Raw genomic sequence first — 24,844 nt, 5'->3', positions numbered from 1 at the left:
GCAGGCCTCTCACTGTTGTGGCCTCTCCCATTGCGGAGCACAGGCTCCGGATGCGCAGGCTCAGCGGTCTTGGCTCACGGGCCCAGCCGTTGCGGGGCATGTGGGATCTTCCCTGACCGGGGCACGAACCCGTGTCCCCTGCATCGGCAGGCGGACTCTCAACCACTGCGCCACCATGGAATGGCAGGCAGATTCTTAACCACTGAGCCACCAGGGAAGCCCAGGAGTGCTAGTTTTTAAAGATAAAAAGGACTGGAAGTGGAGACTGAGAGAGGTTAAGTAAATTGTCCAAGATGGTATCATTAGTTAATGGCGGATCCCATTCTCTACTCTTAGTTCAGGGTTCTTTCTACTCATCACAGTCTGTTCTCCCAGAAAGTATTAAAACCAATACTACCAGGGACAGGTTATTAGGAAGAGGATTTGGGCTCTGCAAAAGAGCTTTTAGTGATTGGTGTTGTCCACTAATATGCTGAGTTCTTTGTTACTGGAAGAATGAAAATAGATTCCATATAACTTGTTTATTAGAGACATTGTGTATTTTAAGGGATAATTGTGAGCTGTCAGAAACTGAGCTGGTTATCATATGTGGAGGGCGATCAACTATATTCCTTTTTACATCTCTTGTCCTGGTTAATTATTAATAACGCCCTCTTTCCCACCCTAGGGTGTCCCAGTTTGGATGATAAATTGTATGATTGCCCTCATTATAAGGTCCCTTCCAACTCTGTGTCTGCTGAATGAAGATTATTTCAACATAAATTATATTGTTTGTCATCAGAGATCAACTCTGGTGTCAATATGTGGAGGCTTTGAGAAAGTCACTTAACTTTTTTTTTGGAAAATTTCAAATGCAAAAGTAGGGAGAGTGGTATAATGAATTCCTAGGTACCTATCACCTAGCTTCACAATTATCAGTTCATGGTCCATCATGTTTGATGGGTCCTCCGTCAACTGTTTCCCGGATTATTTTGAAGTAAATCCAGAGTGTCATATCACATCATCTATAAATATTTCAGTATGTATTGCTACGAGATAATGACTCTTTTTTAAAACATAACTTTACTATCATTGTAACACTTTAAAAAGTTGATACTAATTCTAAAATCTTTCATTACCAGGTAGTATTCAAATTTCCCTGGGTCAATGTATACAAACACACACACACGTAAACAAAATGTGTGTGTGTTACACACATATGTAAACAAAATGTGTGTGTGTGTTTACAGTTTGTTTGGATACTGAGAGTGTATATATTGCAATAGACTGATGTATTATTTACAGTCATCTCATCCCTGGTCCCTCCTTCTTTCTCCTGTTTTTCCTTTTCTTCTTCATGGTGTTTTTCTTTCCTGTTCTCTTGCCTCCTCTTCCTCCTCCTTCAGTCTTTTTTCTCTCTTCTTTTTTTTTTTTTTTTCATTTTCAATTTATTTGTGAAGAAACTGGGGCATTTGTCCTATAGAGTTTTCCCGCATCTGAATTTTGATGATTTCAGCCATGTCATTTGCTCCTGTGTTTCCTGTATGAATCAGTTTTCAAAATAATGAGTAGTTTCCTTCACATCTTCCAAAGATAACTTGATTTTTTTTTTTAGTGTATCATGATTAACTCATGGTTAATTGGTTATTGATGTGTTTTAGCCCATTACACTTATTATTGTTGTTGATGCGTGAAGTGACCCATCTTTGGCCAGTGAGAGCCTCTTCGTGATGTTCCTGAGTCTTGTCAATATGACCCCAAAAGCCTTTGATGGCTTTCTTGCTTTCTGGCATGACCAGATATTCCAGGCTCATATTGTACTTTTTTCACTCCAGGCCTCAGGCCAGCGTTTTCACTCTTCCTCTCCCTCCAGGGAACAACTGCGGGAAGCAATTTCTTGTAAGAAATTGTTGCACTTTGCAGAGTTGTGTGTCGGTCTCTAGTGAGTTGCTGAGCCAGATTCTCTCAGGTCTCAAGTTACCCCTTGTTTTGATTAAGTTGGTAGATCAGGCAGCTTTAATAGTTTGAACCATTCTCCTCTCTTTGAAGTAACTTGGTTTGTTTGTTCAGTCTTTATTCCTTTCTTTGCCTTTTGAGTACAGGCATGCTGCGTTCCTTTTCTGCTTGTGAAATAGAAGTGGAAGGACCAAAGCCTTGTCTCATGACGCTGAACTTTAGTGGCTCAGACCAAGTGCTGAGCAAAACTGTCAGAGGTGTGATTTTGGAAACTCCCACCTAGTCATGGTTAGATATTAAACATTTCATTTCTCCAGGAGGAACGTACATTTCTTCTCTGAACAGCCAAATTTTCTGCCTTAAGTTTGGATACTTAGAACAGCAGAGCCTGAGACAAGGATTTGGGTACATATAGTTTATTTGGAAGGTGATCCCTGGAAACACAGTGAGGGAGTGGGGAAGAGAGACAAGGGAGGGGGAAAAGCCAAAAAAGGGTGCATAATTGAGTGGGTTATTGCTGGGGGTAGATGGGGTTAAAGCCTGTTTCCAGCCTCCCAACCGTGTAGAACTCCTCCATATTGTCCCAAGGAAGGGAAAAGAAGTTCTTTAGACATCCATTCTCATCCTTTGGTCTTAGTATCATTCACTTTCAGGCACTTGTAGCCTTTTTGTCTGTTTGGTTTTTTTTTTTTTTTTTTGCCAAGCTCTCTTTTAGGCCAGAGAATGCCCTTAGGCAGACAGGTGAAATTACCTGAGCTGGGTGGCCACTGGTTTATAGTGTATGTTGGGGGGTAGCAGGATGAGGAGGGGAGGTAGGGAAATGGGGAGTGGGGTTTGGGGTGGGGAAGTTGTTTTGCTCCCCAGAGACCATTTGGCCATATCTGGAGATACTTTTGGTTGTCACAACTGAGGGAGGAGGAGAGTGTTACTGGCTGGCATCTGGTGGGCAGAGGCCAGGGATATTGCTAAACATCCTACTTATAGAGTGGCCCCCTACAACAAAGAATTATCCAGCCCCAAATGTCAGTGGGACTGAGGTTGAGAAGCTTCGGTGTACAGGAATCCTGAGCTGTAGTGAGTGCTGAGGTGGGTGGACCAGGGGGATATGGGTGGGGCAACAGCGGCATCTGCTACACTTCTCTAGATGTACTTTGGGTTTCCTACAACTCTGCTTTTGCTGAAGGTGTTCCCTTCATAACTTCATTTCTAAATCCTTTGCATTCTTTAATTTTTTTGTATATGTTCTGTATTTCACTTTTTTAAAAAAAATTTTATTTATTTATTTTTGGCTGTGTTGGGTCTTCGTTTCTGTGTGAGGGCTTTCTCCAGTTGCGGCGAGCGGGGGCCACTCTTTTTTTTTTTTTTGGCGGTATGCGGGCCTCTCACTGCTGTGGCCTCTCCCGTTGTGGAGTACAGGCTCTGGACGCGCAGGCTCAGCGACCATGGCTCACGGGCCTAGCCGCTCTGTGGCATGTGGGAATCTTCCCGGACCAGGGCACGAACCTGTGCCCCCTGCATCGGCAGGGCTGTCGCGGCCTCTCCCGTTGCGGAGCACAGGCTCCAGACGCGCAGGCTCAGTAGTTGTGGCGCACGGGCTTAGTTGCTCCGCGGCATGTGGGATCTTCCCAGACCAGGGCTTGAACCCATGTCCCCTTCATTGGCAGGCAGATTCTTAACCACTGCGCCACCAGGGAAGCCCCTTGTTTCACTTTTTATGAAAGAATGTATTAATGTATTTTGTAAATTTTTTTTCTTTTAGAGTTGTTTTTGTTATCTAACACCCAGCTCAAGTGCCACTTCTTTGATGAAGCCATCTCTTATATATTCCTTACTAATACCTCCATTTTCAGAATTTCCATGGCATGTTATTTTGTCCATTTAATGTGACACTAATCAGTTTTAACCTTATACTGTTTTTTTTTTCAAATTGTTATTTTTAAAAATAACATCTATCCTATAAAAATTTTGAAAGAATTGTACGGTGAATATCTGTAAACCCTTTATCTAATTTGTCAGTTGTTAACATTTTATCATATTTATTTCTCTCTTTACTCACACACGTGTGCATACATATGCAGATACAGATTATATTTATATCTGTATATCTAAATCTTTTTGCAGAGCCATTTAAAGTAAGTTGCAAACATTTTGATACTTCACCTCTAGTACCTCAGTATATATCTCTCATTAAAAGGACATTTTTCTTCTATGGAATCTCAATGCTGTTATTACGCTCAAGAAATTTAACATTGATACAATAATATTATCTAATATGTGGCTCATATTTATATTTACAGTTGTCCATTAATGTCCTTTTAGCTTTTTTCCCCTGATCTGTGGTCCAGGGAAGGATCATCACTGTATTTACTGCTCATACCTCTTTTATTTTCTTTAATCTAGAGTAGTTCTCTTACCATTTTTTTTTCCCTTCACTCATGATATCTATGGTTCTGAAGACTCCAGGCCTGTTGTTTTGTAGAATGTCCCACAGTTTGGTTTGTCTGATTATCTCTTCATGATTGCATTTAGCTTAAACATGTTTGCCAAGCTTTCTAAACAGGTGGTGTTATATCCTTCTCAGTGCAGTCATCATAAGGTCCACGATGCCCGTTTGTTCCATTGTTGGTGTTGCTAAGTTTGACCACGTGGTTAAATTAAGGTAGTATCTGCCAGATTTCTCCATTATAAAGATACCTTTTTTTATATTGTAATTTATTAGTTATCTGTGGGCTGATATTTGAGACTATCCTGTTCCCCAACAAGTTTTTGTCCAAGGGTTTTAGTATCCATTGGTTGATGCTGTTCTGAATCAATAATTTATTAGTGTTTACAGTTATTTTCATAAATGTCTTACCTCTAAGATCATACCTCCTAGATTGCAAGCTTAATTGGAGTAGAATCTCTTAATTCTTATTCTGTTACGGACATGACGTGGAGTATTGTATATGCTCAATATTTTTTGAGGTATTGAGTGAATTAACAAGTAAAGATTATCTCTCTAAAAATGAGAAAAAAAGCCTTCTTTTATCCTGCCAGTTCAACCTAAATCTTTACAGTTACATACTCTTTTTTCTTAAGCTTCTTCAAGTATAGAATAATCAGTTACCTTTTTTGTGGGTGTGTATTGCTTCACATACAATACTATGGTTTTTTCCATAGTATCCTCCAAATGACAATGTCTCTTCTCTGTAAATGCAAATTTACTTACTCTGTACATTTAAATCAACTTTTTTATCCATCTCACCATGATATTTAGTTCACAGAAAATGAAGTGTAAGCACATAGTAGTGTAGAGGCTATATACCTAAATTAATTAATTAACATCAGTTTCACTATGTCATGACAGTCATTATTACTGATTTGTTTAAAAATTATATTTGATACCTAACTACTTTTTTAAACTACAAAAAACAATCATAGAAAGGTTGAGAAATCTTTCTTTTTATGGTTTCAGATGCATTTTAGTCATTAAAAAAAGTTGGTAACAAATTGTATTAATGAAACATTTTGTGAATATGCATCAGAAAATTATTAAGATTAAAATTGTCTAGAATAGAATATTTATTACTCAATAAAGTAATGCTAATTCATAGCATTTGACTTAAGATATTGTTATTTTATGTGCTGAAATAAGGATACAAAAATTCAAGGTTAAAGGTTCATTTAAAGCATAGCATCTGAAGATGGGACATTATACCCCTTTCCTAATTAGCCTAAGTTTCTAAGAATCAGCAACATAGCAAATTCCCTTTGACATACCTAAGAATTATGTAGCTTAATTTCCCGACAACTGTCTCTTTTTATAAACCACTGAAACAACTGACATGTTTTATCTGGAGAAAAGAAGACTAAAAGAAGAAGTCATGGGCTTCCCTGGTGGCGCAGTGGTTGAGAATCCGCCTGCCGATGCAGGGGACACGGGTTCGTGCCCCGGTCCGGGAAGATCCCACATGCCGCGGAGCGGCTGGGCCCGTGAGCCGTGGCCGCTGAGCCTGCTCATCCGGAGCCTGTGCTCTGCGACAGGAGAGGCCACAACAGTGAGAGGCCCGCGTACCGCCAAAAAAAAAAAAGAAAAAAAAGAAGAAGTCATTTGCAGATGATTTAGATACTGCCATGTAGGATAATGCTTAGGATAGGACTTCCATGAATAGGTAAAAGTGATCTGTAGGCATATATATTTTTTCTGTGCAAGATAGTACTTTATCCATCGACTAATGACTGCCCAGCAACAGAATCTGCTGCCTTTGAAATAGTGAGCACATTTTACCTGGAAGTGGTCGTGGAAGGTTGGGTGACCTTCTTACTTTCCCTTCATTCCCTTTGTTCTCTTCTTTCCTTTTATTTGTTCCTCTAGCTCTGTGCCGCCCAGCGTGGTCACTGCTAGCGACAAGTGGCAATGGAGTATTTAAAATATGGGTAATCTGAATTTGAGATGTGCTGTAAATGTGACACAGCAGATTCTGAAATCTTAGTACTAAAAATAATGTAAAATATCTCATTAATTACCTTTATATTCATTGTGTGTTGAAATGATACTGTTTTGTGTCTATTGGCTAAATAAATAATTAAGATTAATTAATTTTAGTTAATTGTTTTCTTTATGATTATTTTTTAAATATTTATTTATTATGATTAATTATCAGTTCCAGATAAGAAGGAATATTCTCCACCCTATCTCTCTCAGTGGTTACAATTAAAAACCCTAGAATACCTAAAGAATATAAACAGCAACTACCTGAGGACTCAGAAAAATAAATAATAGCAGATATACTAAGAATAGCAGACATACTAATAATAGCATATAATATAATATAATAGCATATAATATAATAATAAGCCCCCCCACCCCATTTTTCCTTTCCCATCTCCTGGTTTAGACCCTAGAGTACCCTGGATCCTGGAACTATGCAATGGACATGGACAGATTCTAGAAGCTGCAAGGAAAACCCTTTCTCTCGGGTTAGAAGATCAAAAGAGTGGGGTGGGGGGGCTTTAGGATGGAACTTTTTAAACTCTCCTAGCCTTAATTAAGGTAAGCTACGGTGGTGAAACTGGACTCCTGCAGCAACCTCTCTAACTCTTTTCTTTTGCTGCTTCACCTTTAGGTGGACACAGTCATGGGAAGCACACGATAACTTGGGAAGGCTAAAACTCCTGCTTTCTAGCTGGAACACCAGGAAAAGGCACCCCTGTGAGTCAGAGAGTATAGAGGGAAATCACGGAGAGGAAGGAGCTGGAGAAAAGCATCCTTTAATTTGTGTATGGAATCTTCAGGCTTATTTTTGAGCTGCACATGTATGGAACTGGTCAGAATCAATATAGCAAAGGCTTTGAGAATTAAACTGTGGTGTAGACTCTTGCCCAGGTCCCTGACTGGTCTCTGGGTAACATACACTTGGGGAAAACCAGGATAGCATTAAAAGGCTTTGAAAACTCTACTGCCATTTGAACCAAGTCCATAGAACATAGTTTAGCACTTTCAGTCTGAACCTAACTTTATATCAACTTATTTGACAACTTAAATGAACAAACTCCTTGAAAGACATAAATTATCAAAACTCACTCAAGAAGAAATAGATACTCTGAATAATATTATATCTGTTAAAACAATTGAATTCATAGCTTAAAAAAAGCAATCTTTCAAAAATAAAACTCCAGGTCCAGATCATCTCAGGCAAATTCTACTAAACATTTAAGGAAGAAATAGCACTAGTTCTACACAGTCTCTTCCAGAAATTGAAGTGGACACAAAATTTACCAACTCATTTTATAAGGCCACATTCTCCGGGTATAAAAACCAGTCAAAGAAGTATAAGAAAAACAAAACAAAGTTTAGACCAGTATCCATCATTTGAAGAAAGAAGCAAATATCAGCAGATTGAATCTAGCAGAACAAAAAAATGTGTTACCGGGCTTCCCTGGTGGCGCAGTGGTTGCGCGTCCGCCTGCTGATGCAGGGGAACCGGGTTCGCGCCCCGGTCTGGGAGGATCCCACAAAAAAAAAAAAAAAAAAATGTGTTATGACCAGGTGGGCTTTATCCTAGGAATAAATAACATGTTCAACATTTGAAAATCAATCAATGTTATTCTCATTATTTATAGACTAGTACAAGATAAAAACTGTATGATCATATCAATAGATGCAGAAAAAACATTGGACAAAATTCAAAATCTGTTCATAACAAATACTTTTAGCAGACTAGAAATAGAAGGGAATTTCCTCAACCTGAACCTGAAAAGACATCTACACAAAACCTACAACTAACATCATACATGGTAAAAAAAAAAACTAAATGCTTTCCTCCTAAGATTGAGAACAAGGCAAGGATGTTCACTTTCACCACTCCTGTATAACTTTATACTAGAAATTGTAGACAGAGTAGTAAGGCAAGGAAAAGAAATAAAAGGCATGCAGATTGGAAAGGAAGAGATAACACTGCCTCTGTTTGCCTCTGTTTGTGTTCTAGTGGGAAGTGACACAGGAAACTGTTACGGAGTAGAAGAATCTCAACCCTTTGATATGACATGATTGTTTATGTAGAAAATCCCAAGGAATTTCTAGAAAACCCCTAGAACTAATAAGTGAGTTTTCCGTGGTTGTAGGATACAAGGTCAACACAGGAAAATCAATCATATTTTTTTATGCTAGCAAGAACAATTGGAAACAGAAAATTTAAAAACAGTGCCATTATAATAGCTACTCTCTCTCTAAATAAAATACAATAAATAAAACGGAAAGAAAAAAGAAATAGTTATAAATTTAATAAGGTATGTTCAGGATCTATATGCAGATGAAAGGAATCAAAGACCTTGGGACTTCCCTGGCGGTGCTGTGGTTAAGACTCCATGCTTCCACTGCAGGGGGCACGGATTCCATCCCTGGCTGGGGAACTAAGATCCTGCATGCCACGTGGCATGGCCAAAAAAAAAAAAAAAAGGGAATCAAAGACCTCAATAAATGGAAAGACGTATCATATTGATGGATTGGAAGACTCAATATAGTTAAGTCATTTTTCCCTAAATTAATCTATAGTTTTAGTGTAATTCCCATCAAAATCCCAGCAGGATTTTGTAGATATTGATAAGATGATTTTAAAATTTATTTGGAAAGGCAGAGGAATTAGAATAGCAAAATAATTTTGGAAAGAGAAACAAAGTTGGAGGAATCAGACTACTAAATTTTAAGACTTATCATCAGGGTGGTGCCGTATTGACAAAAGAATAGACATGAATCAATAAAATAAAATACAAAGTACAATAATGGAACCATATAAATATGGTCAGTTTATTTTTCACAATTATGAAACAAACACTTCAGTGGAAAAAAGGGATAGTCTTCTTAACAAATGGTGCTAGAGTGATTGGGCATCTCTATGCCAAGGGAAAAAAAATAACCTCCATCTATATCTTAAACCGTGTACAAAAAATAATGAGTCACGTTCTGAAATGTACCATTTCAAACTATAAAACTCTAAGAATAAAACATAGGTAGGAAGTCTTTGTAACTTGAGTTAGGCAATGAATTCTTAGATATAGCATCAAAAACACAATCTGTAAAAGAAAAATGTTGATGAATTGGATTTCACCAAAATCAAAACCTTTGTTCTGCTGAAGATGCTGTTAAGAGAGTGAAAAGATAAGACACAGTGGGAGAAAATATTTGTAAATCACATATCTATCAGAGGACAAATTTCAAGAACATATAAAGAGCTCTCAAAAGTCAATAATAAGGAAACAAGCAACTGAATAATAAGCAATGAGCAATAGATTTGAACAGTCAACCAAAGAAGATATACAGATAGCAAATAAGCATGTAAAAAGATGCTTAACTTCCTTAGTCATTAGGTAAGTGTAAATTAAAACCATAATGAGATGCCATGACACACCTGTTAGAAGGACTAAAAACAACAAGGACAATGAGAACAACAAACTGACCATGTCAGTTGGTGAGAATGTGTATCAGTTGGAACTCTCATGCATTGTTTGTGTGACTATTAAATGAAACAGCTATTCTAGAAAAGAGTTTGGCAATTTGTTTTAAGGTTAAAGATACACTTTTTCATATGACCTAGGAGTTCCACTCCTAAGTATTTCCTAGAAATTATAATCATTTTTCTAGAGATGGAAATTTTGTATTCATACAAAAACCTGTACATGGATGTTTGTAGCTGCATTATAAGACTGGAAGTAACCCAAGTGTCCTTCATTGGGTAAATGGATAAACAAACTGTGGTCCATCCATACGATGAAACACTAGTCAGCCAAGGAAAGGAACAGGCTATTCATACATGGATTTAAATGTATCAATACATTTGGCTGGATTTTAAATACCTTACTATATGATTCTAAATATGACATTCTGGAAAATGTGAAACTGAAGGGACAGAGAACAGATCAGAGGTTGCCAGAGATGAGGGATGGTGGGAAAGTTCAGTGACAAAGGCATAGCATGAAGAGATTTTGGAGGGTGATAGAATTGTTTTGTATCCTAATTTTGGTAGCATTTATACAAATCTCTGCATGTGAATCTACACATATGATAAAACTCATTTAACTCTACACAAAAAAGGTACATTTTACTGTATATAAAATTTTTAAAAATAGTTAAAAATTTAATTTCATTCTTTTCTTTTTACTCTTTTCAAGTTGCTACTAATAATTTTTAAATTATGTATATGGCTTGTATTATATTTCTGTTACACAGCGCAGCTTAGATACTGGAAATGCAAATAAGGTGTACATGTGGTCTCAGTCTAGAGACAGGAATCTGAGAGAAGGAAGTCTCATAAGGAAAGGAGGGAAATTTAAATGATCTCAGTTTAATCTACCCCCACTTTCATCCTTTCCTCTACATATAATTTTTGAGGGCCTGTTTCATGCAAATTGTAACAACTCTCAGATATAATTCTTTATAGTCTCTTTTTCTTAATATAGGAAAAGAAATTTTACCTCTTAAGACAAAAAAATGTGCTGTACAATGGAATCATTGGCGGTATCTCTGAATTTGTAGGGAAAACAGAGTGTATGTTTGAGGCATTTGATAAGTTTCTTCATCATATCCTTGTGATGAATGTTCAGGTTTGTAGGGGTTTTTTTTGCAAAATTTTAAGATTTATTAATTATTGATGCTGTGTAACTGAGCATTTTTATTTTTATATTTTTCTGCATTTAAAATATTTCTACAGATTTGAAATACTTCATGTTTTAAAAAGATATCAATGAATTTAAAAAATAGTGGACATATAGATGGTAGATAGACAAAAATGATAGATAAATGGATAGTGATATGGGCATAGACTAGATCCTAGTACTTCATTCAGCCTTTTACCAGTCCTAAGCATTAGGGGCTCCTATAAACTTCAAATAAATAATCCACAAGTGTACAAATGTGAGTTACAAAGTGCTTTCGAACCTGTTATTTCATTAGAACTAGACAGCATCCCATAAGTTATGAAGAACAATGATTTTCATGACTTACATTTTTTTCAGATGAGGGAAATGAGGTTCAATGAGTTTCAATGATTTATAGAAGGTTACACAGATAATATACTGTGAAAATGTTACTCAAATCTAACCTATTCCCTTGCCAATCTACCCTATAGGAAGGAGTATGAGGGGGTAGGGGAAGTCTTTACTACCCTGTCCTGCTGTCACCCAATGGATTGGGGAAGAAAGGGGAGAAGAGAACTGGGTACACACACTGAACCTCCGAGGTGGGCGTCTGCTTCGTGCATGGGATACACTCTTGATCCTGCAGGCCTCCAGTACGTGTCTTTTGGTAGAACCTGGGCAGACAGTCCCCATAGACGGCATTAGAGGTAGCTGTACAGTTAGCCTTCTGGATACGATTTATGACAGCACAGGTGATGCAAGTCTGACATCTGTGGTGGCCCCAGCTGCTTTTGTATCTGAGGGGAGGGCAGGCTGTGCAGTATGCATCTCCACCTTCTCCATAACCACAATCCTGCTAGTACTGGAAGGGTCTCCTGCAGAGGTGGGGAGGCGGCTGTGGCTCACCGTGGGGACAGAGAAAATGGCGGCGGCAGTTCTGGGGAGGACTCATTGGCGCGAGCCCTCCCGGAGGCTGCCGTCAGTCCCACCCAACAGCCTGTTGGCTCCAGTGCTGCAGGTTTGTAGTATTTAGGGGTAAATATTATTGTTTGAATGATTGCACCCAAGAGGTACTGATAATTGAACTGTGGCTGCCAGAGAGGGAGTTTCCCAGAAGCATGGTTAGCCAGTCTGTGTATAACTTGAAAGTGAGGGTGCCAACCTTAAATTAGAATAGAACCTAAGAATATTCTGATGGGTTGTAAATAGAGAGGTGAATCTAACAAGATTGAAATGTAATAGGGATAAATTTAAACTCCTGAAATGGCTTCCGAAATTCAGGTATCCAAGTTAAGAATGAGGGATATATGGCTTAGCATTAGTGTATATGTAAAATTTGGGGGCTTTTAGTTGATAGGACGCATAATATGAGTTAACATTGATATGGCTGCCAAAAAAGCTACTTCAATTTGCAGTGGTATTTATTAATAGAAGTTTAGTATCTAAAATGAAGACATGGATTTTTTTTTACTTGATTCTGTGTTCTTTAGAGCACACCTGGAATCTTGTGTTTGGTTCTGGGTATTACCCTCTAAGAGGACTGTTGACAAACTGGTACACATGCAGAGAAGAGAGAGGAGACAGTGATAAAGGAAATGGAGACCAAGTCATAAGAGGAATAGTGAAAGAAACTGGGATATTTAACCTGGTCAAGAGGTGACTCATGGTGGGGTTGAAAGAGAGGTCACAAGAACTGCCTGCAAATAATTGAAGGGTTCTGATACTAAAGTGAAACTACACTTGTTCCATAAATTCCTAAGAACTAGTAGGTGAAATTTTCAGAGAAAGATAGGTTGCATTTCAGTGTAAGGAAACACTATCAAGAGTTAGAACTAACTTTTGGAAATAAGTTAACCTCTCCAAAATCTTTTGTAAAACTGTTGCTTAAACCTGCCTTTCTGTTGAAAATCTCCTTCAGCCTAGCATTTCCACAAGACTCTTGTCTGACCCTTGCTTCCCATAATTGGGAGTTTCAGTAAATAATCATTTTATGTAGCCACTGATAGGAATAATTCTTCCATCATTGGCAAAATACCAGTTATTTGCCATTTGAATTGCTTCTTTGAAACTGTGTTTTCCTGGCAGTTATTTAAGCTTGAGATAGACAAAATAGCAATGTACTATAAGAATAAGGAAAGGAGCTTGTGGACAAGCTGTGTTCCTTCTGTAACTGGGGAGCAGGACATGTGGCCTGCTCTGTGGATCTGGTGATTGGGCCTTCCTGAGATGGTGCTGATATGCCCTGAAGAGTGTCAGCTGCCAAGGCACAGCATGTAAATGAAAACTTTCTAGCACCGATTGTGATTTCTATGAAGAATTGTAGATGTGTATTTTCAAAGAGAAGTTTTCCTGCCCCATTGGTCCTACAGTGGTAGTCTGTCAATTTTCAGGGAATCATGAAAAATAAGACTTGAAACTGCCATTTTGTTATTAGGTGTTTGTTATACTTCTAGCCATTCTAGGTGTTTTGTTTCTTTACTTTCTTTTCTTTCTTTGTTTGTTTCTTCCTTTCTTAACCTCACCTTATATCACCTCTGATCCTATTTTTATTTCTTTGTTCTCTTGCCTGCTCTTCCTTTTTATGAAAAGTTGGAGTAAGCAGTATCCAAGTGATCTGTACTCTGTGTTTGTATCATCTTCTCCAGGGTGAAATAAAGGAAATGCGATGTTATTGCCCTTCTCCATGATTTGTGTTGGTCTTTTTCCACCATCTCTGCCTTGAGGTCAGGGACTATGTTTTCTACTTCCTAAATAACTCCCCAGGTGTCTAATATGTGCATCTGTGCATGGTGGGTTTTTAATAAATGTTCTCGTCTGATTTACTGACCATTCTCCCTAGCAAGAAAACATTGCTGCATTTTATTCCCAAGAGGCTATAGAGTATTAAGGTAGAGTGTTTTAGGAGTTCTTTGAGGTTGAAAGTAAGATTTTGAGAAATTCTGAAATGTAAGAGTGTGAAATTCTGAAAGATATTTATTTCTTTGTTTTGAAAATTATTTGTATAATATTTTTACTCTGTGTAATATGATAATCTCTCTCTTTTCTTTCTCCCTAAAAGGATCCTTTCAGTTGAGGGTGTAATAATTGGTATACATTGTTTCCTTTAAAAAATTTATTGCATATTTAAATAATTTTGGCAGCTTTAAAAAAATTTTTTAAATCAATGAAAATTTAAAAAAAATTAACACTCCCCAGTACTCTCCTTTAAAAGGACCCATTTGGGGAACTTCTTGAAAAATAAAGGTCTTTGTAAGTATTCATCTTATTAAAAAACATTCTTTGCTTTTCAAAAGGACTCATTGCAGAGTTTCTTTAAATGGAGAACTCTCCAATTGCATTTTCAAGACGATTTTATTTATAAAAAATAATTTACTCATAACCATTGAGTAAACACTTTCTAATTTATTTGTGTTTAAGTTTGGATTAAAATGGGATGAATTTTTGCATCAGATTAAAAAAACAGTGGCTTTATTGAGATATAATTCACATACCATGCAATTCACTCTTCAAAATGTACAATTTAGTGGTTTTTAATACATTCACGAAGTTGTGCAACCATCAACACAAATTCCAGAACATTTTCATCGCCACAGAAAGAAACTTTGTGCTTGTTAACAGTAACTCCCCACTCCCGCCTTTCCAGGCCCCTGGCAACCATTAATCTACTTTCTGTGGCTATGGATTTACATATTCTGGACATTTCATAGAAGTGGAATTACACAACAATCATACAATATGTGGCCTTTTGTGTCCAGCTGTTTTCACTTAGCATAAAATTTTCACGGTTTATCCACATGGTAGCATATATCAGTACTTCTTTTTTTTTTAATAGTTGAATAATATTCTATTATATGTATATACCACATTTTATTTATCAATTTATCAGTTGATGAACACTGAGTTGTTTCTTTTTGGCTATTGTGAATAATGCTGCTACAAACATTCATGTGCAAGTCTTTGTGTGGACATACATTTCCATTTTTCTTGGGTATATACCTAGGAATGGAATTGGTGGGTCCTGAAGTAACTCTATGTTTAGCATTCTGAGGATTGCCAAACTATTTTCCAAAGTGATGGCACTGTTTTATATTCTCACCAGCACTGTATGAGGGTTCCAGTTTCTCCACAGCCTCACCAACACTTGTCATTATTTGTCTTTTTGATTGTAGCCATCATAGTGGGTCTGAAGTGGTATCTTTTTGTGGTTTTGGTTTTCATTTCCTTAATGACAAATGATGTTGAGCATCTTTTCATACGTTTATTGACCATTTCTGTATCTTCTTTGGAGAAATGTCTATTCAAATCCTTTGCTCGTTTTTAAATTGGGTTGTTTGCCTTTTATTGTTGAAGTAAAAGGGTTCTTTATATTCTGGGTACGAGTCCTTTATCAGATATGTGATTTGCCAAATCCTAAATCCAAATTTTTTCCCATTCTGTGGGCTGTCTTTTCACTTTCTAGATATTGTTCTTTGAAGGACAAAAGTTTTAAATTTTTATGAAGTCCAGTTTAGCTACTTTTGTTGCTTGTGCTTTTGATTTATCATCTAAGAAAACATTGCCTAGTTATGAAGATTTACTCGTATGTTTTCTTTGAAGATTTTTATAATTTTTGCTCATACACTTAGGTCTTAGGTCCATTTTGAGTTAATTTTTGTATACGGTATGAGTTGGGACTCAAGTTCATTCTTTTGCATGTGGCTATCCAGTTCTCCCAACACCATTTGTTGAAAAGACTCGGTCTTAGTCTGTTCAGGCTGCTATAACAGATTACCGTACACTGGGTGGCTTAAACAACAGATGTTTATTTCTCACAGTTCTGGAGGCTGGGAAGTCTGAGATGAAGGTGCTGGCAGAGTCAGTGGTGAGGGTCTTCTTCCTGGTTCATAAACAGTCTGTCTTTTTGTTATAACCTCACATGGCAGAAGTGGGAGGGGCCTTCTCTTGGGTCTCTTTTATAAGGGCACTAATCCCATTCATGAGGGCTCTGCCCTTATGACTTAATCACCCACAAAGGCCCACCTACAAGTACTGTCATACTGGGGATTAGGTTTCAACATATGAATTTTAAAGGGGCACAAACATTCAGTCTATAACAGACTCTTTTATTTAAAAATTTTTTAAAAATTGTGTAAAATATATATAACAAACATCTCAGTAGTGTTAAGTACATTCACATTGTTGTGTAATCTCCATAACTCTTTTCATCTTACAAAACTGAAACTCTATACCCTTTAAACAACAACTTCCCATTCTCCCCTTCTTCCAGCTCCTGCTAACCACCATTCTCCTTTCTGCCTCTATGAATTTGACTAGTCTGGGTACCTCATATAAGTGAATTGTACAGTATTTGTGTTTTTTATGACTGGCTTATTTCACTTTCCATAACGTCCTCAAGGTTCATCCATATTATACCATGTGTCAAAATGTCTTTGTGTGTGTGTGTGCGTGTGTGTGTGTGTGTGTACCATTTTTAAAGTCTTTATTGAATTTGTTACAATATTGCTTCTGTTTTATGTTTTGGTGTTTTGGCCGCAAGGCATGTGGGATCTTAGCTCCCTGACCAGGAATTGAACCCACACCCCCTGCATTGGAAGGCGAAGTCTTAACCACTGGTCTGCCAGGGAAGTCCCAGAATGTCCTTTTTTAAAGCTGATTAATATTCCATTGTATTTGTACACTGCATTTTGTTTATCCATTCATCTATCAAGGGACACTTGTGTTGTTTTCATTAGTCTATCGTGAATAATGCTGCTGTGAACCTGAGTATAAAAATATTTGTTTGAGATGCTAACACTGATTTCACTTCTTTTGAGTATAGACCCAGAGTAGAATTGCTGGATCATATGGTAATTGTATTTTTAAAAGTTTGAGGTACTGCCATATTGTTTTCCATTGCGGCTGCATTGTTTTACATTCCCACGAGTGGTGCACAGGGGTTCCAGTTTCTCCACAACCTCTCCAACACTTGTTATATTCTCTCTCTCTTTAATAGTCATCCTTATGGGTGTCAAATGATGAAAAACTCTTTTTGCCCCACTGAATTGTCTTGGCACCCTTGGCAAAAATCAGTTGACTATAAATATGAAAGTTTATTTACAGAGTCTGAATTCTGTTCCGTTGATCTGCATGTCTGTCCTTATGTCATTACCACACTGTCTTCATTACTGTGGCTTTGTAATAAATTTCGAAACTGGGAAGTGTGAGTCTTTCAACTTTGCTCTTTTTCAGGATTACTTTTTGGCCATGGTGGATCCCTTGCATTTCCGTATGACTTTTAGGATTGGTTTGTCAATTTCTGCAAAAAAAAAAAAAAAAAGCCAGCAGGATTGCATGAAATCTGTAGATTAATTTAGGTAGTATTGCCATCTTAACAATATTAAGTCTTCTGATCCATGAATATGAGTTGTTCATCTCCCATATATGTAGGCTTTCTTTAAAGTCTTTCAACAATGTTTTGTAGTTTTTAGAGTACAAGTCTTAACACTTCTTTCGTTAAGTTTATTCCTAAGTATTTCATTCTTTTTGATGTTGTAAATGGAATTATATTCTTAACTTTATGATTGGATTGTTTGTTAGTAGTGTATAGAAAAGCAGTTGATTTTATACATCTATCTTGTATCTTGCAACCTCGTGAAACTTGTTTATTAGTTCTCATAGTTTTGTGTGTGTGTGTGTGTGTGTGTGTGTGTGTGTGAATTCTTTAGGGTTTTCTATATGCAAGATCATGTCATCTGTGGATAGAGATAAGTTTAGTTTTTCTTTCCAATCTAGATGCCATTCATTTCTTTTTCTTGCCTAATTGCCCTGGCTAGAACCTCCAGTACAATGTTGAATAGAATTGGTAAGAGTAGATATCCTTGGATCAGATTTCTAATGTTTAGTGGTTTGGAAATATGTATTACTGACAGTGCTCCTTTGAGAACTTGAAAATCCAGCTTTGTGTCCTCCTGTAATAATAAAAGTAATAAAATTTCTTCTATTGGAATTTAGCATGCTATTTATTTTTTGAACATTAAGGCACAATAGATTCTAGCTTGGCTTTTTCCAAAACTTTAATGCCTCTGTTCTATTAACTTATGGGTATAGTTGAGTAAGAATGAGTAATCAGTACATTTATATTGTCTTTGCCTCTTAGTCTTGGCTTGGGGTAATGCTTTATAGTTAGAACACTTGAAGGAGGTTTATAATTTGTAATAGATATAGTTAAAAACCAGGGTTAGTTATTGTGGTAGGGTGAAGGAGAGTTAGTGATTGTACTACTTTTGATAATTTAATTCCACACCCAACTTCTGAAGGATATTTTCTTGTTTAGATTTATTCCCTACAGAAAGTAGAGGAAGTAACTCTTCCATACTTTATTCTTTTTTTTTTAAAAAAAGATTTATTTATTTATTTTTGGCTGAGTTGGGTGTTCGTTGCTGCGCACGGGTTTTCTCTATTTGTGGTGAACGGGCTACTCTTCATTGTGGTGCGCGGGCTTCTCATTGCGGTGGCTTCTCTTGTTATGGAGCATGGGCTGTAGGCTCATGGGCTTCAGTAGTTGTGACACGCAGGCTCAGTAGTTGTGGCTCGCGGGCTCTAGAATGCAGGCTCAGTAGTTATGGCGCGCGGGCTTAGTTGCTCTGCGGCATATGGGATCTTCCTGGACCAGGGCTTGAACCCGTGTCCCCTGCATTGGCAGGCAGATTCTTAACCACTGCACCACCAGGGAAGCCCTATTGTTTACCAATTCAGAGAACAGAACTTCTTTCATATATTGATCATTTCTTGAATATATTCTGTATCTATTGTACTTTGCCCTGTCGGAGAAGACATGAAATAAGTATAAGAGCATATTTATTCTCTGAATGCTTACAAGATATTTAGGAAGATCAAGTATATGTACTTACTTTGTAGTGCTGTGTATTTGTGCTGCAGTGTATATGTTCTGTCCCCCTCACTAAATGTAAGCTCCTTGAGGATAACCATCTTTGTATTGACATGGTATGTATCATAGTGCCTCGCATGTACCATGTGTTTATTATGAATTTTTTAAATTAATGGAGCTACGAAACCAATATAAGACTACAGTTAAATACTCACTGAATGGCATAACCAATCAATATTGTTGAATTTCAGAAGTAACAATGATCAGTGTGTACTGGATTTATTAGGGAAGGCTTCATGCAAGAGAAGGTAATTAAGAGGGCTCATACAAGATGAGTAAAACTGAGCAAGGGGAAAGAGCATTTCAACTAGGTGTCATAGTTTGGAGGTCAGCAAGTGGATCATGTTGATTGGAATAGAAAATTGGTATTGGCTTGTAGATAGAGAGAAGGGTGGATAAATAAGGAACATTGTGTTTTGGAGGCCTTAAATGCCAGTTTGAAAAGTTTGCTCTTACTCCATTTGACATTAGAGAACCATTGAAATTTTTTGAGCTAGGATGTTTTGGGGCAAAGCAGTACTTTAAGATTTACTTTATGATAATATGTATTATGGGCTGGATGTATTGAGAGACCATTTAAGAGGGTATGGTAGTAATTCTTCTAGTCTGTTGAGTCCTTAAAAACAAGAGTTTTTTGTTTGATCTTTCATGCCCAGCATAGTGCCTAGAGCAGAGTTCAAATTTTTGTTCTTTGGATACATAACTGTATGGACTAAGTCATCTGGGCCTGGGTTGAGCTGTTAACAGTAGGAAATATGCATATGAGAAACATTTTGGGGAAAAAATTGAGATGACTTGTTTTCTAAGAGTATAAAGGGTGTGGGTCAGTTCAAAGATGACATTAAAGTTTCAGCATGGGTGATTAAGGAGTAGCAGTGCCATCCCTAGAAATGGGGAAGTCAGTTAGGGGAAGAAAGGAGTGAGAAAAGGGATAGTCATGAGCATGTTTTTAGACTTGTTGAGTTTGAAGTTGAAATACATAGTACGCAGGGTTAGAAAGGCTCAAATGAAAACTGAATTCTGAATGTTTGAATTTAGATGTCACTATGAAGATATTATTGTTTGAGCAGTAAAAATGACTGGACTGATACAACACTATGTGTGTGCATGGGTACAGAGGTTGTGTGCACGTATACAAGTATACACACTCTTATACACTACAACCCCGTATGTGTGTTAGATTGGGGGTATACTAATCTGCTCGTTGGTGTTAGTGGAATGATGAGGGCTGATTCTTGGGGTGAGCAGAGGGAAAAAAAAAGGAAGCTAAAGAAGGAGAAAGGAGAGGAACAGAGAGGTAGAAGAACCTATAGTACAAATTTGCCAAGGAGCTTTTGTAATTTATCTTATGCTTCAATATAATACTTTCAATAGTATTAACACTATTACTAACAATAGTAGTACTCCTGTATGACTTGTTGAGTGCTTACCATATGCCAGACACCTAGCTAGACATGCTATCTCTTTTTACCCTCACAACAAATCTGTGATGTCAGTACTATTATATTCCCTTTTTACCGATGAGGAAACTGAACTCTAAAGAAGTTAAAACTTGCCCAAGATGACTTGAACTAATAAATAATTAGGAGACCCTGTGGTTTTACATCTGACTTTTTGGACTCCAAGCCAAATTTTCTTTCCATTATACCAAAGGTTTGTGTGTTTAATTTCTTCAAGGCAAGGACTTTATCTTTAGAAAATCAGTCCTTGACAAAGGCTTATTAATTAGCAGGCAGTGATTGGACAGTAATGTTTCCTATTAACAAAATCTGCATGTACTTTGGATGTCGTTGCTTCTCCTTTTCTACATGGGTATTTATATTTATAGTGTATTAGGAGGTAACACTTTCTGATTGCATGCTGTGGATGTTAATTTAAAAGAAGATATCAGTTCTTTTGTTTCTGAAAGTGCTTTTCAGTATTTTTGTTAAACTAATATAAACTTCTTTTAGAAGTTTTTCTGATGCACTCCTCAGATCATTCATACATTTGCAAGGAAATAAGAAGGGCCTGACATTTTCTTTTATTTCAGGGGATATCATTTTCAATGCCCAGTACCCAGAGCTGCCTCCCGACTTTATCTTTGGAGAAGATGCTGAGTTCCTGCCAGACCCCTCGGCTCTGCATGTGAGTACTGCAGGCCTGTTTCGATGATCTCTGTTTGCTGAAAGGAGAATGAAGTTAGCTTTTGACAATTCTTTAACAGATACATTTGCTGAACATATGGATTTTTTCCACCCCTTTTTTCTCTGTCCTATGAAATAAGTGTAACTCGTTATGTGCCAAAATAGTTATAATAAGAGATTTTTTTTCATTGCAGTTTTATTTTCAGACTATTTTGAATTAATGAAAACCTCTAGCATATTGGTTAAAATATATTTACTTCAGCTGAAGGAGACATGTTGAAAACATTTTCTTTGTTTTAACTTAATATTTCATGCCTGCAATCAATTTTCTAATGTTTACTAACACTTCATCACAGGGCTTGTTAGGGGAGTGTTTCTTGGCTCTTCAGGAGGCCTTTTTTTGTATAGAAGTGAAAGTGGCAAATTTGGACTTACATCTGCATTTTCTCAGTATTATTATCAGAAGGGTAAAGACCAGATTAAGTGTTCTTTATTAAGCAAGACCAAAAACTTTGTAGTTGAAGTAAAATGTTTCTGGATTTAAAGCAGAGAAAAGGGTGGTAGTACTTGTCAGAGCACATGTGGTTTGTATAAAAGTGTTTTTTTCATGGCTAGTGGAGAAAAGCATGTGCCATTTTGTTTAAAAGGTCTGACCAGACAAAATGTCTCTCTCTTTCCCTTCTCAAGTTTGCTTTTGCTATGATGCCTATACCATTAAGAGGTTCTATTATTGTTCAAAAACTATGTTCTTAGTTTTGTTTTTTGGAAAATTTTTTTTGTCTCATTGAAGTTTTGTAATTAAAAGTTTGTGGACTTGCTTTGAAATCTTGTCCCCCCTCCCTTTTTTAAAAGGGAAGTATTAAACAGGAAGTACTAACCCAAACCTAAAGAATTATCTTAAATTTTGGAACACAGCTGTAAAAATGCAGTTGGCAAGAGTAGGATGGGTTTGTTGCAAAATATCTAATAATTGCACATAAACTGTTACTTTAGTTGTTTTTTTAAAAAAATTGTAGTTTAAGTATGGTCCCTTTAGATGCTTTGTGTTACAAATTCACCCCATATTGAAGCTGAAGGCCTTATTACCTGGAGAAAATAAGGCAGAAGTACCCCTACAGATCTGTCCTGTATTAACTCGGCCCAGTGGAAGGTAGCATATGCTAAATGCCAAAGATATATTACAGGCTAAGAGCTCCAGAAGTTTAAAAAAGCTTGTCAGAAAAGGCTTTGTTGCGCAGGTGAAACTTATAATAATACTTGAAGAATGGAACAAAAGTGGGGAGTGTGGCAGAGAGTATTTCAAGAAAGGGGAATGACATAAACAAATGATATGTATAATATATTGTAGAAGAAGGTACTTGACAGGTTTGCTGAAGAGTAAGTTAATATAAGGAAGGGCTCGAAAAGGTTAGAAAGATAACTTGGGATAAGATTGTGGAATGCATTGAATGCTAGGTTAAGAGCCACTGAAGGAAATGATACTCAGAGAATTATCTAACAGCAGTGTGGCCAGTATAATGGATTAAGAGAGGGCTTCCCTGGTGGCGCAGTGGTTGAGAGTCCGCCTGTCGATGCAGGGGACGCGGGTTTGTGCCCCGGTCTGGGAGGATCCCACATGCTGGGGAGCGGCTGGGCCCGTGAGCCATGGCCGCTGAGCCTGCGCGTCTGGAGCCTGTGCTCCGCAACGGGAGAGGCCACACCAGCGAGAGGCCCGCGTATCGCAAAAAAAAAAAAATAAATAATGGATTAAGAGAGATTGAGGACTGTTGTAAAAATCTATGGCGGGGGGAAGGGGCTTTGAGCTAGGATGATGCAAGAGGGAGCACTGTGATGGAAAGGATAAGAAATATATGTTTACAATTTCTCCTTTACTAATTGCCTGTAAAATTTACAAGGCACATCTTCAATATTGGCAAGGATTGTGAGTATAGACATTATCTTTTTCTCTATCTATTTATTTTGGTGAGAGTATAGACTTTAAAAGCTAGAAAGGACCTTAAGTTTTATCTTATTCCACTTTTCTGTTTTAATATTCAGGAAATTGACCTAGATTTATTTTATTTTATTTTTTTAACATCTTTATTGGAGTATAATTGCTTTACAGTGGTGTGTTAGTTTCTGCTGTATGACAAAGTGAATCAGCTATACATATACATATATCCCCATATCTCCTCCCTCTTGCATCTCCCTCCCACCCTCCCTATCCCACATGGTATTTGTTTTTCTCTTTCTGACTTGCTTCACTCTGTATGACAGTCTCTCGGTCCATCCACCTCACTACAAATAACTCAATTTCGTTTCTTTTTATGGCGGAGTAATAGTCTATTGTATATATGTGCCACATCTTCTTTATCCATTCATCTGGGAAATTGACCATATTGTTGTGTTGGAGTTGATATTATAACTTCACTCTTCTGATGTTTAGTGTTTTTTTTTCTTTTTTTATAAGTGTAACCTTTTTATTACTTATTTATTTATTTAATGGTGTATATGTTATTTTATTTTTATTTATTTATTTATTTGATTGCTCCGGGTCTTAGTTGCGGCAGGTGGGCTCCCCAGTTGCGGCTCGTGGGCTTCTTAGTTGTGACTCACCGACCCCTTAGTTGCGGCACACAGGCTCCCTAGCTGTGGCATGTGAACTCTTAGTTGCGACATGCATGTGGGATCTAGTTCCCTGACCGGATATTGAACCTGGGCGCCCTGCATTGGGAGCGTGGAGTCTTAACCACTGTGCCACCAGGGAAGTCCCCTGATGTTTAGTTTTGAGTGAAGTTATCATAAATGTTTTTGAGAAATTAGCTGAAAAAGAACAGCCAAAAAAATAAAGCACTATATCTAAAAGAAAGATTACAAATCTAGGGGAACACCTCTCTTTAGCTATAGTTTATCTAAGGCCTCAGTCAGGTTACCCAGTGCTTCTTTACGGACCAGTCAGCTGGACAAGCCTAGAAAAGCAACCAGGATACACCCTGCCCTAGCTGGGTGAGGTCTACACAGCTCTGGAGGGTGCCCTGTATCTTTGCAAAAAATGGTTTGAGGTAGCTTAAAGGATACACATAAGGTTAATAAAAATATATGAGGTGCTCTAATCCATCTGATGAAGCCACTTTTTTTCTAAACACAGACTCTTCATTCAGGAAGGTGAATTTCATTATGGACTTTGAGATTCTCAGCTGAGTGGAAAGTACTAGATAGATACCAGATCTAGAGATAGGTATCTCATAGATATCAGGGAATCATAAAATTGTTAGGATCTTAATGGTACAGTTGGTCCCACTTCTGGCTATATGCTAGAATAATTTAGGAAGCCTGTTAAAAATACAAATTATTGAACCTCACTGGACATACTGAATTAGATAGATGCTTTAGGGAGCCACAGAGTCATTAAGTTCCTTGGGTGATTTTTATGTGTTAGTCTGTGAACTGCTATTGGGAACCACGAATTGAATCCGTCTCCTACAGTAATATCTCCAATAGAGGGCCATTTGCCTTTGCTTGACATTATTTCCAGTGAGGTATCATTTTCCATTTGGGGAATAGCTCTGATTTTTTAAAAATACCTTCTTTATTGAGACATAATTTATATGCCATACAATTCACCTATTTAAAGAGTATAATTCAGTGGGTTTTTTTTAACATCTTTATTGGAGTATAATTGCTTTACAATGGTGTGTTAGTTTCTGCTTTATAACAAAGTGAATCAGCTATACACATACATATATCCCCATATCTCCTCCCTGTT

General features: G+C 37.3%; 1 protein-coding gene across 3 annotated transcripts in view; it reads left to right on the top strand.

Annotated features, from left to right (window-relative positions):
- BABAM2 (BRISC and BRCA1 A complex member 2) overlaps positions 1-24,844 on the top strand; it is a 416,595-nt gene that overhangs the window by 65,756 nt on the left and 325,995 nt on the right. For all 3 annotated transcript variants that reach the window (XM_028496715.2, XM_055089090.1, XM_055089091.1), the window contains exon 4: positions 21,006-21,100. In XM_028496715.2, coding sequence (XP_028352516.1) covers positions 21,006-21,100 — 95 coding nt within the window. The remainder of the gene's footprint in view (positions 1-21,005; positions 21,101-24,844) is intronic.

This window comes from Physeter macrocephalus, chromosome 12 (genome assembly GCF_002837175.3).
Source record: "Physeter macrocephalus isolate SW-GA chromosome 12, ASM283717v5, whole genome shotgun sequence".
NCBI lineage: Eukaryota > Metazoa > Chordata > Mammalia > Artiodactyla > Physeteridae > Physeter > Physeter macrocephalus.
The sequence above is the reverse complement of the archived record's forward strand: the minus strand, read 5'-3'. Positions and strand labels throughout refer to the sequence as shown.